The following is a 14,852-nucleotide window of genomic DNA, read 5'->3' as shown; positions in this document are numbered from 1 at the left end:
CGTCACCTGTTGCCTTATTGAAGTTGAATTAATAATACAACAGTCAACGGAAAATATTTTACACAATAATTCATTCCCCACTCATTTATAACTCTGCATGTTTAATGACACTCTCAACTACTTATATTATTTATATATATTATATTTGTGTGTGTGTGTGTGAAGCCTGAGGCGAGGGTGTGATGTACTGCGAAAAAGTGTTATTTTGTCAAGTGGATGACTTAAGTCCATCAAAAAGGCAATTATTATGCCTGTAAATGCATTTCCACCCCGAATGAACCTTAAATATGTGGCATCTCTTCTTTTTTTTAAACTCCACAATTTGGACATATTTTCACCAACATAAACAATGAATAAAATATGCCACTTGATAATAGTGCAAAATGCCCCAGATGGGAATGAAGACCTATATTTCAGCACAAAATGAACAATTTGATGGGTCATTTAATTAACATTTTTGCACGGTATTTATAAGGGATTTTACAGACATTCATTTAACGAATAGACTTGAACTAATTGATTGGATGCTTATTAAATCCATATCGCAAATAAAGAAAGAAAAGGACTCCAACCAAAAAAAATCATTGCACATTATAAATGAGACCAACTGCATTCTCTTGCATTCAAGGAATAATTATTATTATTGTTAAAAAAAATGCAGATTTTTTTTTTTCTTCCTCTCCATGCAGGCTGTGCTGGAGTAATGAACAGATGCTGGTGGAATTAGGAAAGAAACACCGGGGCCCTCCCACAAGGGCCCTGCACGTTTGGCCGGGCTGCAACATGCGTGTCGTGCGTGCGTGCGTGCGTGCGTGCCATGCGTGGCCTGGCGTGGCGTGGCGCAGCTGCATGCGTGCACGATGCTGGTGATTTGCTGCGAATCGCTGCCACCTGTTATCGGCCCGCTAAATTCTGATGCAAAAAGTGCATTTATGACCCGCTCTCAAATCGATTCCTATAGATTGTAGAGATAAATTATGTATATGTATTTTTAAAAATAAGTTATTTGTATATATATATTTTTTTATTCTCGTGGCATTAATTTTCGTTATCTAGCAATGTTTTCGTCAATTTTTACTTCAGCTTTTTTGGTAAACTGCAAAAAATAATAATAATAATACTTTTCAATTTTAAGACTGCCTGGTCTTTTTTAAAAGCCAGTGTGTGTATTTTTAATTGACAGGTTTCTTGATTCTGCCCTTTGAAATGTGACTTTCTAGTTCATTTTAAATAAAAAATTCAGCTCGGTTTTTTTTGGATTAAAAGTTGGAAAGATGATGACAAAACTATCGAGTCGTGCAAGGGCCACTAAATTCATATTAATGTTCGCTATTGTGTGATATTTGATTTATTTATTGGATTAGAGAGTCTGCCTGCAGAGCCTCGCGGACTTGACCACCGAGGCAACATATGGGACCCACAGGCGGTGGTCCAACATGGCGCCTGCATGCTCCCCATCACTATTATTATTATTAGCATCAATTGGGAGAAATTTGCACTGATGTCAACTGGCCTATACGCACATTTGAAATTTTTCTTCCCATCCTTTGAACATGTAAATTATGGAATTTATGATTGACGAATTATTTTATTTCTACCGTTAAATTTGTATTTTGTTACTTCAACTGGTGTTTTGTTCTTGTCGTGTATTTATGTTTCAATCAACCAAACCAAACATTATTGCGAGTCTGACATTGTCACGGAAAATCATGCAACCTTCATGCAGTAATTTGAGAATTCAGTTAGCTGATTATATTCAATTAAGATGCAATGAGTTTCATGCAAATTAAAAGCCTGATAATAATGTGCACTTACACACTTTGGAAACAGTTAAATGTTTGCGTTAATATGGAACTGCCCCTAAATATAAATAAAATGATCTCAAAGTTTGTGGAAGTTAAAACATTTTGCAAAACAATTAATTGCATGAAATATATGCAAGAAACGGGATTTTATTTTATTTTAAATACTTTAAATCAATGCATTGAGTTCATAATGGCTTCACACCACATATGCATTTATAGTAATGTATCGGCCTAATCTAATCTTTTCTTTTTTTTGCTTCAATAGTTGAAAATACTGCAGAATTGTCGAGGGCGAGTGCACTTGAGTAAATGACAAACAAATATAAATCATGTTTTATTTGTGTGTTTCGTTTCTATTACATGTGTCTGGCCATTTTGCGCACACGCACACACGCACATCCGCACACAACACACACACTCACACACACATATACCGCACAATGAACAACAGCATGTAATCAGATTACAGGAGCAGATACGGATTGTCAATTGTGGAAAAAGGCGCTGATGTCCTCGTAGGGGCCCACGGCGCGCTCGTGGTGGCCCTCGTGGAAGGGGGGGATGTTCTCGGAGTGCGCGCCCCCGCCGCGCGCTCCCGAGGGGCCAAACGTCAACGCGCGTCCGGCTCGGGAGTAATGCATAGACGAGTAGTGATAGTTCCGCTCGGCTTCCAGCTCTTGCTGCTTCCCGGACTGGCCCTGCACGCCGACGCCCAAGCAGCCGCCCGGCGGGCTGTGCTGGCCCTCGTAGTCCGGGCTCAGGTAGTCCGGGGAGGCCCCGCCCCCGCCGTAAGCGGCCTCGTAGCCGCCGCCGCCGTACGAGTGGCCGCGGAGGTTGAGGGGCCCGCCGCCAGGGGCTTGGTAGTTGGGGCTGGCCAGGCGGCACCGGTACGACGCCGCGGCCGCCGCAGCCGCCGCCGCCGCCGCCGACGACGACGACGACGAGTACGGGTGCAAGGAGAAAGGCGAGCCGGCCATGTGGAAGCGCCCCGCGTCCGGTTCGGTGAGGAAGTTGCGCGTGTTGAGCTGCAGGCATCCCGCCACCAGGTTGGTGGTGGGCTGCGAGAGTCCCTTGCACAACATCTGCACGTAGTTGACCACATCCGGGCGCTTGCCGTTGCGCAGGATCTCGCCCAGCGCCAGGATGTAGTTCTTGGCCAGGCGCAGCGTCTCGATTTTGGACAACTTCTGCGTCTTGGAGTAGCACGGAACCACCTTGCGCAGGTTGTCCAGCGCGGAGTTCAGGTCGTGCATGCGCGTGCGCTCCCGGGCGTTGGCCTTCACCCGGCGCACTTTGGTGCGCTCCACGCGGGGCCCGCTCGTCTTGCGCTTCTTCGGACCGCGTTTTTTGCCGCCTTTGTCCCCGGCGCCTTCATCCTCGCCGTTCTCCTCCTCCTCCTCCTCTTCCTCCTCCTCCTCCTCCTCCTCCTCCTGCTCCTCGTCCTCCTCCTCGTCTGCCATTTCGGACTCGGCTCGGCTGCTGCTGTCCCCGCAGCCGCGAGCCTCGTCCAGCTCGTCGTCCCCGGCCAGGTGCGCCTGATGCTCGTTCTTCACCTTGCCGTCCGGGGTGTCGGCTGCCCAGTCGGCCGCCAGCCTCTGGACGTCCGGCAGAACCTCACTGAAGAGACGGCTCAACATTGTCACCTGCAACACAGGAGGCGGGGTCCCGCGCGCGCGGTGTTTATATCCACTCTATGATGTCATCTTTAAGGGTGAAGCTTGACCAAAAAATAAATAAATAAATGGATGAGCCAGGTCACATGATTAGGTGCACCTGTAACGTGATGACAATGGAGGGATGTGTCAGGCCATATTATTAGGGACAACATGGCATTATGAGATGCAAAATGGCTGGACATCAATGTCAGGTCACATGATTAGAAACACCTGCAAAATGAGACGATAGGGAAAAATAGGACGAATGGGTGAAGGTTGAATCCTGGAAATGGACCTTGCCAGGTCACATTATTAGGTACACTTGTAACATGTGAGACAGGGAATGGATGTGCCTGGTCATATCATGAGGGACAGAAGACAACATGGTTGGAAATTGATGTGTTGGTGACAGGCGGGAAAAAATGATGCATCGGTAAAGGGGAATGGATGCGGGGAGTCACATTATTAGGTACACCTGTAACATGAAATGACAAAAAAAAAGTTTAAGGGTGAATGAGCCAGCCCATTTCATTAGGGACACCTACAACATGGGATGTAAAAAAAACAAAAATGAAAATAAAATAAAAAGTCTACAACCTGGTATGTAAAAAAAAACCAACAACCTTGAATTGCACGTCTCGGGACACATTATTAGGGACACCGGCAGCATGGGATGAGACACAAAATGGCTGCAAATGGATGTCTTGAGTCACATAATTCGGGACATGTAAACATGGGATGCAACAAAATGGCTGCAAAAGGATTCCTTCAGTCACATTATTAGGAACACCTTTATCAGGATGAGACAAAATGGCTGGCAATGGATGCGTCTGGTCATATTATTAGGTACACCTGCAACATGTGATGACACACAAAAAAGGGGGTGGGGACTAGATGTGTTGGGCCACATTATTAGGTACACCTCCAACATGGGATGACAAACAAAAAAGGATGGATTGGGTCACATTATTAAGTACGCCCTCAATACATGACACAAAATGGCTGCCAGCGTATGTGCCCGGTCATACTATTAGGGACATCTTCAACTTGGGATGAGACAAAAGGGGCTGGACATGGATGGGTCACATGATTAGACGGCGATCAGACACGCACACACACGCACACAGGTGTTCCTAATATTATGACTGTCGTTTTAGCATGTCCAATAGTCAAATCAGCACTTTGAAACTGTCATATTTGTAAAGGGCGTGGCGTGCAGGTGTACCGAATGGTCTGACTGATGAGGTTCATCAGTCCTACATATAAGATATTTTACATGAAATAAATAAATAAATGAATCACTCACTTTGTAATTGAAATGCTCTCCCAGCACAGAATTTCCAGCCTGATTACCAAAATGTCAAATTTGAATCTGAAAAAGTTTTCCGAGAACCCTGATTAAACTCCAAAATGTCATTTTTATTTTGAATAATGATTATTGAGGTTATTGTTATGTTAAAAAAAAAAAAAAAAAAAAACATCTCACCTTGGCGTAATTTGTCAATAAACGCAATTCATTACTTAAATTGAAAATCAATATAAAACACACTCAAAACCATATAGTGAGATGCCATCAGCTTTTTCCCCACCATTTTCCATCTAATATCATAAACACGCTGCCATATATCTCGTGAAGTATCCCGCGCGCGCGCGCGTGTGTGCACCCGCGCATACGCGTCCCCCGTTCTGGCTCCATGAATGACAAAAAGATGGCCGTGCGTGTGTGGACTAATGATGAAATGATGAAAAGAAAGAAAAAAAAAGACGTCAATTTGAGAAGAACCTACCTGCGGTTTGTTTACACCATGTCGACGAGATGTGATGCAGGGCGAAGAAGAGGCTGCCGTGTGGTCCCCGCTCGTGCGCCCGCCTACCTTCCTCTTCCTCTTCCTCCTCCCCTTCTTCTTCTTCTTCTTCTTCTTCTTCTTCTGCGGCCACCCTGCCTGCGTGTGCAGCCCAGACGCGCGGGTGACTTGCGTAGCGGGGCTGTGTGATGCCAGGCCCATATGGCTGGCACGTCATTGGCAAGAGCCATCACATGAGAGCCGCTGATTGACATGCGGCCGCATTCACCCAGACTGGCTTTCACCCCCCCTGGGGCGGGCTGCTGGGTGAGGTGGGGGTGGGGTGGGGGGGGGGGGGTTGAGAAGAACTCGCCATCTGTCAGCGGGCGCTGAAAGGCAAAATGAAATAAGCGGTAAGTGAGTGGATTCACACTGGTTCTGTTTTAGAGGGGGAAAAAAATGGGGTCAATGGCAAAAAGGTTACATGTAATCCCCATCAGAGGCGTCCATTTTTAAAGCATTCCAAACAAGAGTTGCACCGGATTGAGGGGAGGGTGTCTCATAAAGGTTTCAGAAAAAGGGTTGGAGTTTCAAATTAGGGTTCGAAACACGAGTAAGGGTGTCAAATGAGAGTTTAGAACCAGGGTTAGGGATTCAAACTAGGGCTGGGTATCGATTCTAATTTCGATTCACAAGAATTCAGTTCGATTTGATTTGGATCTCCCCCCCCCCCCGATTCGATTCACTTCAGTTTAATCCGATTTCGATTATTAATTATAGCACATCATGTGTTTTTTTTTCAATTTACAATTGCAAATATAAACTTAAAAGATTCTGAATTGTCTTAAAGTGCAATAAGCCAGATCTTTCATAAATTTAAGAAAATACTTTAAAATTCATGTGAATGGTAAATTTCAAGAAAAACAGTAAGATACAAAAGATTGGCCTTTAAAATTATATATTTCCTAACAATGTATGGGAAGAAAGTGATTGAAATATTTGATTCATGGTTTTATCAATTGATATTGGGCTAGAAAATCGATTATTCGATTTTTTTAAAAACCCAGCCCTATTTCAAACTTCATTTTTGGGTTTCAAATAGAGCTGTCAAAATCAATTGATTAATCAACAACTATTTTAATAATCGAGTAATCGTTTGGAGTCATTTTTTTATTTAAAATTGTCCAAATCCTCTGATTTCAGCATATCAATTCGGATTTTATACACTTTTCTGACTAGGATTTTAGGTAGGGCCCGGCCGATTAATCAGCCACTGATTATAGGATTATTGACCTACAAACATTGGCCAAAACAATTGGCCAATTGGGCCAAATGGCCGTTTAGTTTCCGCTTTAAACATTATCGAAGAAAACCCAAGTTTCCGACGCTGTGAAAGTACCCTGAATTCATCGTTTTGCTTGCGTAGCATTAGCAAATAGCAAGTGTGTAGCGTATGTTAATCTCGTTATTCTGTTGTCCCCCAAGCAAATTTGAAGCGGTTTAATGACACCCCAGTTTGAGTTAACTGTAAAACTAAACACACGACGTTAAGAATTACATCCACTGTTTATTTAAATACAAAACATACTTCATTTTTAAAACATTGCTAGCCTAGTGCTAATGCTACAGGAAGTTAGCATCGTCTCATTTGACAACATGAGCGCAATCATTTTCTTATCATTTGTTTCCATATGACAAGAAAAGAGGCAATCGCCCAGTCAATCATGCTAAACATTACCAAAGGCATATTTGAAAACTGGCATTTCCTGTTTCGATTAGCGCTAGATTAAAATTGAAAATCCGATTTTGGTGAAAGGATTCCTCGTTGCATCACACTTCCACACCAGCACAATTACAATACTAAACATTCGGGTCAAACGAACACCTCGCTAATGAGGTTTTACGATCGTTAAACGATTCATGGCCGAAATGATTCCGGAACAACAATCCCCGCGTGGGAACAAGACGAGACAGAAGGACACAATATGGCGGCCGCCCTAAAGCCGGTGTGTCGGGGCGCGATCGCCTAAACGAGTCAATTGAACCAAACTAAAGCGGCGCCCTGGCGGACGTGCCCGCTTGCCAAGCTTGGCACGGGCGGCACCGCCGATTGCGGACAGGGGCCAACAGACGAGAGTGGGAGAAGAATGCTCAAGTAGACAAAGCGGGAATCTTATTTGAAGGGGACGTACGAGTTGTGCTGAGTTGACACGATGAAAAAAAGCTTTAATGCCCATAAAATCCACAATACTGTGGCAATTGTTTGGATATTTTCACAGATTTCCCCCACATCCATCTTAAATGTCTCCTTCAAAAGTTATTTGACTTCTAATCAATTTTCTATCTTCTAATTTAAAGTCCTTAAGAATATAATCACGTTTTGTTTTTCCCAATTGAACTCAGTGGTAGCCAATCACATTTCTGCATCCCGGAAGTACCCTCGTTGCTCGCTGCTCACCATCTCCGCATTGGGCCTTGCTCTCTGTGTACAAGATTTAGTGTTGGCTGACATCTTGTGGACAGAAACTGATAGTGCAGATCAATTAGGTTGCTTTTTGTGACACGCACACACCACAGGTACCGCACACCGTGGCCAAGGCCGGATTGGGGTTAGGGTGTCGTGTTCATTTTTCATCGCAGGTATAGGGTATGAAATTAGGGCTTCAAAATAAAATGTATGTTTGAAAATGGGGCTTCAAGACTGGGTTGAAATTGGAGTTTTAAGGCTTTGGTTTCAAAATTGGGTTTCGTGTCAGAGTTACAGTTTCATGCCTGTTTTATTTCAAATGAGGGTTTCAAGGCTTGGTTACAAAGTAGGGTGACACTTTAGAAGCGCCTCTTAATAGGCTTAAATCTAAACTTTGCAAAAATGTACTGTACTGCATCACCTTTAGTTCTTATAACTTGAAACAAGATATATACAATTAATGAATGATTATACTAAAATTAATGCAATAATGCGGGTTGGCGTGGGTTCGCTTCCTTGCCTGGGAGACCATGTTTGTATGTGTGCGTGTTTGTGTGCGTGAGTAAAAAATAAAAAAAAATCTCTGGACGCGCACACAAGACACGTGACCCGGAAATGAATCCGACCGTTTCCGGCCACGGTTACTGATGTTGGATAAGCTAGTTTAACGTAACGATTCCTTGAATTTTACTCATGAAATACGTTTTTTTTTGTTTTTATCTTCTGTGCGGTTGGGTGCAAGTTGTAAAAGAGGAAAATAAGCACAGCAGACTGTAAATGAAAGTAAAGTAAGTTAAGTATTCGGGTAGCCGACCTGAAGCGGCAACTGTACCCTCGCAGGCTACCAGTTTTGTTTATATGCGTCTTGTTAGTGGTATCAAGAAGACTTAATAGGTCGCTGTTCCATTAAACTTACCTTTGCCAATGAATTCCGTGTTTGTCACCAAAAGATTGTCACTGTTTAATTTTGGTTTTGGACTCAAAACGAATGGCCTCTTCCTGTTTCCTTATATGGATTTCCGTCTCTTACTAACTTACGCACCTTGCTCCTCGGGGTCCTAAAGCCTCCTTTTTTTTTTTTTATGTTGCGACTGTAGTTTCCAACCCAAATTGCGCTTAGATATCGCGATATTTGCTGCAGCAGCTGACCGCGTCATAAGCCTCCACACGAACACGCGTTGCTGTGTTGCTTCGTGACCGAGTGCGCATATGTGGGAGTGGGACTGACAAGACAGAGAGAGAGGGGCGCAGACTGGACGTTTTGACAAGGTTGGAGACGTGTGATGATGACGGAGCCTCTTCTGCCTGCAGGGATCGACGCGACTGTGGAGCGAGAGCCCGAGGACAGCGATGCTAAGAGGAAGATCCAGTTCTCGGTGCCTTCGGCGGTGCCCATCCAGCTGGACCCGCGACAAGTGGAACTGGTGAGAATCCTCATGCATTATGAGCACAAGGCATCGATCATGTCACATTCGACCAGGCAGACTTAAAAGTGGAACAATATGACTTCATTGAAATAGTGTTCTTTTAATTACATCATATGAATTCAAATCGACTCCATGAGGATCTTCTCCGAAGGTGCTGGTGCTGCCAATCATCAACTGACATAGATACATACGCTTCATGATTTAATAAGTGTCATAGATTCCACTGCGAACTTCAGATTTACAGATGCAATGTCTCTTCTTCACCTGGTGTCCGGTAACGTACTATGGCGCTAACCATGATCTGTTAGACTAGATTTAGATAGATGAATAATAAACCTCTAATGATGGAAAAGACCTGAAAATCACAACGCTCTAAGACACGAACCTGTCGCCTTTGAATTGGCAGAACTGTGACATGCATCTTCCAACTCTCACCGTTTATGACTCCAATCCAGATGTGATGTCATTTCATATTCTTATCTTTGTTTTAAGGTAACAATAATAAGTAAAAAAAAAACCTTTAAGCCAAGATTGAAGCTGACCGGTGATGGCCATCTGAGGGTAAGCAAAACTGTGGCTACTAAGGGCATGCCCAAAAATCGATTCTCATAAGAACCACGATTCCCATTTTTGTAAGATTCAAAATCGATTTTAAATGTCCCCAATTCCATTTAGTTTAAATTATTTTATACTGTCTTGCCCTTGTTTGTGTGTGCCTTTACTGAGAACACTGTTCATGTTGTACCCGATTTGGCCACTTGGGGGCAGTGTGGTTCCGCGCGTTCTGATACACAGTTGAGTTGGAGAGAGTAGAAGGAAAAAGTCACGATCAAGTTATGCCGATAAAAGTTGTTTTTTTTTGCAGCGTAGCAAGAGCATATACAAGTAGCGCGCTAATTAGCATTAGCAAGTCAGACTGGAGTAGATGATGACGATTATATGCTCGTCTACTACGATCTACTCTGCTCAAATTGAAGCAGAAATCACTCAATCAAATCATTTTGAATCGGAAATCGATTCTAAATTAAATCGCGGACCCAAAAATCGGAATCGAATCGCGAGACAGTCAAAGATTCCCGCCCCTAGTGGCTATTGCTAATGCTATTTCTCTTTGATTGTATCTGTGAGGCGAGACTGGAGGAAATTGAATGGAAAAAAAATAAACACGGCTCGTACAACTAACTCAGAAATTGCGACACCTAGTGGTACCTCCGGCTAACTCCAGAAGGGAGGCATCTATTTGAGGTATGGCGTTAATTTATTCAAGAGGGCGGCACCATCAATTTAACACAGCGTGGCGTCCATTTGGAAGGTTCTAACCGTACACATCAACCGGGACGTGGTCTTATTTAGTCCAAAGGTGCATTTAAGTGAACTTTGAGTCACCCTTGTACAGTATTTTGTTGATCATCATGTTGCACCCCCCCCCCCCCCCCGCACTGAACTGACCGCTACTTGCGTAACATGAGGAGCAGTCGAGCTCCCGTTTTCTGATGAATTAGCGCAAGTTGGCAGCAGAGTTGGGGCAGCGCTGGGATTAAGCTGAGCCGTGCGAGCCGGACCTTTTGCGTCTCTTAAAAGTGATGAGGTATCAAAAGGAGTGGAGGAGGAGATGACACGAGGGATAACAACAAACAAACAAACGTTAGTAATATTAAAAACCGAGATCACGCGCCACCATGGTCATTTCAGATGCAAAGCAAAAGTAGGTCATTTTGGGCTTGCAAACTTGGGTTCGGTTTTTAAATTAACATTAACATTTCAAATTAGGGTGCTGAGTTAGGGTTATGTTTTCAAAAATGGGCTTTAGCAAAATGGAGTTTAAAGCCTGGTTTAGGATTTCAAATTAGGCTTTCAAGTCGAGGGTTGTTTCACAATTGAGTTTCAAGTCACATTCCCACTTATGTCATTTACTCACAGCCATTTTCACTGAAGCAACCACCTTCGCTCCTGGCTGTTTTACTGGATTTTGGCTGATTTTGCAAGGCCCACAGAATATTCTGCTCTATTGCTTTAAAAACATGGAACCTACCAAAGTAAGTATTAGTCTCTTCTTTCATCAGGGAAAAAAGTGTATTTGTATCTGTTTCCGTTTTGCAGCAATTAGCATTAAAATATAGTTTCATCGTTATTTACAAACTGTCAAAAACGGCTTGTTGCAACATGGGCCTGGTTGATCTCTTATACTCTACTGCCACCTGCTGGCCATTTTTTTTGGTAATAACTATCATTGCTTTAAGCCACCTCTTCATGTCAGAAACTGCATCAAAGCCTTCTGTATGTTCTAGCATGAAAAAAAAACATTAAAAAGGTATTTTGTTTTGGGGAGGGCAGCACAAAGTATAAAAAAAAAAAAGTGCAAACATAAGATAAAAATTAAAGTCCTTGGTTGACAAAAGCTGGAATCTGCTAGTCCCGATCACGCGACCAAACTGTCTGAATTTAGAGGCGTTGTATTGGACTACAGAAAAAACAGCTGGACTTGAAACCTTAATGATGTTCTTAGATAATCTGAGTGGAGGCCAGATGATTGCGAGATTCCTTGTTTGTGCCTTTTGGAGGATTTGGCAGATTTGGACCAGGGCCGTGTCGTCCAGTGCACCACTTCACAAATAGGCTACATCCAGAATTCTCATCACAGCAGCTCGTAGTGTCGATCGCGGAATAGAAATGCGAGTGTTGTATATCGTCTTGTGACAAAGCCGCAGATTTGTTTACATGTCACACGAGGGTAAAGAAATCGCATTTAGATGATTTCTCCAAATCGGAACATATATTGTAGCACACATTAAAGCGGCATGCTGCGGCAAATGTCAACTTTTTCATTCACCTTCCTCCTTCACATCCGCAAAGCGAGCACGAATCCACCACGCCGACGGAAGCAAAAAGCGTAGAAGCCAAGATGTGCCGCCCACGTGTCGAACCCACGCTCGCCGCTGCCGTTGGCCAGCCAGCAACCCTATATTGCACCCAACTGTCTCATTTCCATAATGTTACAAAACAGAAGTGGCGATGACTCCTCTGCATGCTTTCGCAATCTTTGGCTCGGCATGTCCAACCAACCAATATAGTGTGTTGAGAGCAGGTGCCACAACAGGAAGTGTTTTACTCAGTTGCGTAACTCTCAACGGCGGTTGTGATTCACCCTCTCTTGCACGAGGGCGCGTGAAGATCAATAGTAGCGCTGCCTTGTGTAGCCTTATTGGGACACATTTACACCCGTGGTATGTATTCAAAATAACAACGGGGGCCTTTGTAGTCAATTACAGTCATTTATCGCTGGGGTTACCTTCCAAAAATGACCCACAATAAGTGAAATCCGCAAAGTACTCAACTTTATTCTTTTTTATTTACGATAAATGTTTTAAGGCTGTAAAACCCCTCACCACACACTCTTCTCATAGAAGCATTTACACGTTCTCACATTTCTCTTGTTTGAACAATCTCAATGTTTAAACTTAATAAAAAAAAAATAAAAAAAAGGTGTGCCAAAAAAATCGATTCTCATTAGAATCACGATTCTCATTTAGTACGATTCAGAATCGATTTTAAATGTCCCAAAATCGATTTCATTTAAATTATATTATACTGTCCTGCCCTTGTTTGGGTGTGCCTTTACTGGGAACACAGTGTTCAATGTTGTACCCGATTTGGCCACTTAGGGGCAGTGTGGTTCAGCGCGTTCTGATACACAGTTAAGTTGTAGAGAGTAGAAGGAAAAGAGCATATGCCAAAATTGTACTAAAAAAATCCGCAGACAGTGAACCGCATTATAGTGAGGGAACACTGTATTACTCGTTTTTATAAAGAAGAAACTTAATCAAATTAACTTTTCACAAATTTTCGAGTTTGCTTTTTTTAAAATATATTTATTTGTATTTATTTGTTTGTTGCAGTATTCATGCTGGAGGCCCTTCTTGATGCAAACCACCTGTTTTTTCATCTGGGTTTTGGACTAGCACTGGTTGGAAATCGAACCAGCGGCGTCTGCTCAAATCAAGGCCATGTCGCATATAAATATAGTGCTTTGGCGCCATTTAGTTGCATCTTGTGCCAAGCAACTGGTCTTCAATTAGTCAGCTCATAGCTTTGTCTAATAGAATTAAACTTTGCTGCCACCTTGTGGCACTTACAGGGATTTACAAATCTTTTTACACCTTGTAATTTTTACAATAACATATGTTATTATATTCCTGCCTCCTGGTGTATATATCGTCTGATTACACATTATTTACAGTACTGGCACAATGTAACGTTAAGTATCAACATTCCCGCGTTCATTTTCAATGGGACTGACATTGAACTTTTTCTAAGGACCACTTTTCACACCCACTTCCATACATACAACGGATCATCATTGCCAAAGTGCTTTGTCCAGTAACCAAGAGGTTACAGGTTCGAATCCCACATCCGACTGTACATTGCCAATATATCCATTTTTTGATAAAAAAAAAAAAAAAAGCTGTAAAAATACCAACTGCTATCAGATCTTAATTAAAATTGGAATGGTTCTTCCTCCGTCTGTGCTCAAATGAAAAAGAAAGTCGCGCTGGTTGAATAAAACGTATTCGATGTGTGTTTCCCCCCCCCCACAAAATGTCAATCAAGGCCTTCTCTGTGTTCAGATCCGACGTCGGAGGCCCACGCCCGCCACCCTCTTCCGACTGACAGACCCGCCATCCCCGGAAGACGACGCCGTGTCCCATCAGGTACAGCAGCTTCACACCATTTTCCCGTGTGTCTCTCCAGAGTGTCTTGACATGTGTCTGTACTGCCCCCCCCACCCCACCCACCCCCACCTACCCCCACCTTCGTGCCTGCTGCAGTGGGTCGTCGGAGAAAATGGAGTCCCGAAAGCCAAAACGCTCAACAAGACGCCGAGCACCTATCAGCCGCCCTCGCTGAAAGGTCAGCGTGCTGCACATTTGTCTCGTACAATTACGTAAGAGTTGCAAAAACCGACATGTGGTCTACATCTGCCCAAAAAAAGCCTGTTGTGTGTGATTGTGAGATTAGAAGCAGAGGCAGCTGTGAGTCTGCCCCGGATCATCCCGGATTATGGGATCGACACACAGCTGCGGCAACGCAACCCCCCCCCCCCCACGAAATGAATAATGTTGTAATAATAACAAACCGTTTAGAAAAAAACGTTGTTGTGTCGGGTTAAAAACGACAATTATGTTCGTATGAGCGGCCAAAACGGCCTTACAATCGAGGTTAGGGCATCACCTGTTGCTTTGGTATGCACGTGCTGTGCTGTCAACGCCATTTTGAGTGGATTATTACTCACTATTATTACCACTAAGTTCCACTTTCGAAATAGGGGATTGTTTGCAGAATGCTGTGTGAGCGTTTGGTTTGATGGATGCGATTATTTATGATGACTGTAAATGCATCTATTGTCATTAAAAAAAAAAAAAAAATCATGACAGCTGTGCAGAGAATGGCCCAAGCGCATCTATCTTCCATCGACATGAGCTCGGTGGACCAGGACGACCCACCTTCCGGAGAGGAAGAGGAGAATGCAGATTCAGGTATTCAAAAATAAAAATAAATCCTTAACCTTTTCTGTGTGGGTTAAATGTAAACTTTTTGACAGCAATAAAATTACCCTCAATGAGGGCTGCTCGAATGAAGAAAATATTCATCGCGATTATTTTGGTAATAATTGAAATCACAATTAGGATGATCTTTTTTTTTTTTTGGTACGAAAC

At 43.2% G+C, this 14,852-nt stretch overlaps 2 protein-coding genes across 3 annotated transcripts in view; one reads left to right on the top strand and one right to left on the bottom strand.

The window, feature by feature from the left end:
- Positions 1 to 1,307: 1,307 nt before the first annotated feature.
- LOC147156323 (neurogenic differentiation factor 2-like) lies at positions 1,308 to 5,522 on the bottom strand. Its single transcript, XM_086064457.1, has 2 exons — positions 5,248 to 5,522; positions 1,308 to 3,448 (listed from the first exon to the last, which is right to left on the bottom strand). The coding sequence occupies exons 1-2, from the start codon at positions 5,464 to 5,466 to the stop codon at positions 2,291 to 2,293; spliced, it is 1,377 nt and encodes a 458-aa protein (XP_085920583.1). The 5' UTR covers positions 5,467 to 5,522; the 3' UTR covers positions 1,308 to 2,290.
- Positions 5,523 to 8,814: 3,292 nt separating this feature from the next.
- LOC147156322 (protein phosphatase 1 regulatory subunit 1B-like) overlaps positions 8,815 to 14,852 on the top strand; it is a 6,715-nt gene continuing 677 nt past the window's right edge. The window contains exons 1-4 of one of the 2 annotated variants that reach the window (XM_086065071.1): positions 8,815 to 9,135; positions 13,764 to 13,847; positions 13,965 to 14,046; positions 14,571 to 14,672. In XM_086065071.1, coding sequence (XP_085921197.1) covers positions 8,995 to 9,135; positions 13,764 to 13,847; positions 13,965 to 14,046; positions 14,571 to 14,672 — 409 coding nt within the window. In that variant the 5' untranslated portion in view covers positions 8,815 to 8,994. The remainder of the gene's footprint in view (positions 9,136 to 13,763; positions 13,848 to 13,964; positions 14,047 to 14,570; positions 14,673 to 14,852) is intronic. The other variant, XM_086065072.1, reaches the window with a different exon arrangement.

Source organism: Leptonotus elevatus, chromosome 20, assembly GCF_054856555.1.
Source record: "Leptonotus elevatus isolate MCC_2025b chromosome 20, RoL_Lele_1.0, whole genome shotgun sequence".
Lineage (NCBI taxonomy): Eukaryota > Metazoa > Chordata > Actinopteri > Syngnathiformes > Syngnathidae > Leptonotus > Leptonotus elevatus.
Note: the sequence above shows the minus strand (reverse complement) of the source record. Positions and strands in the feature narration are given on the sequence as shown.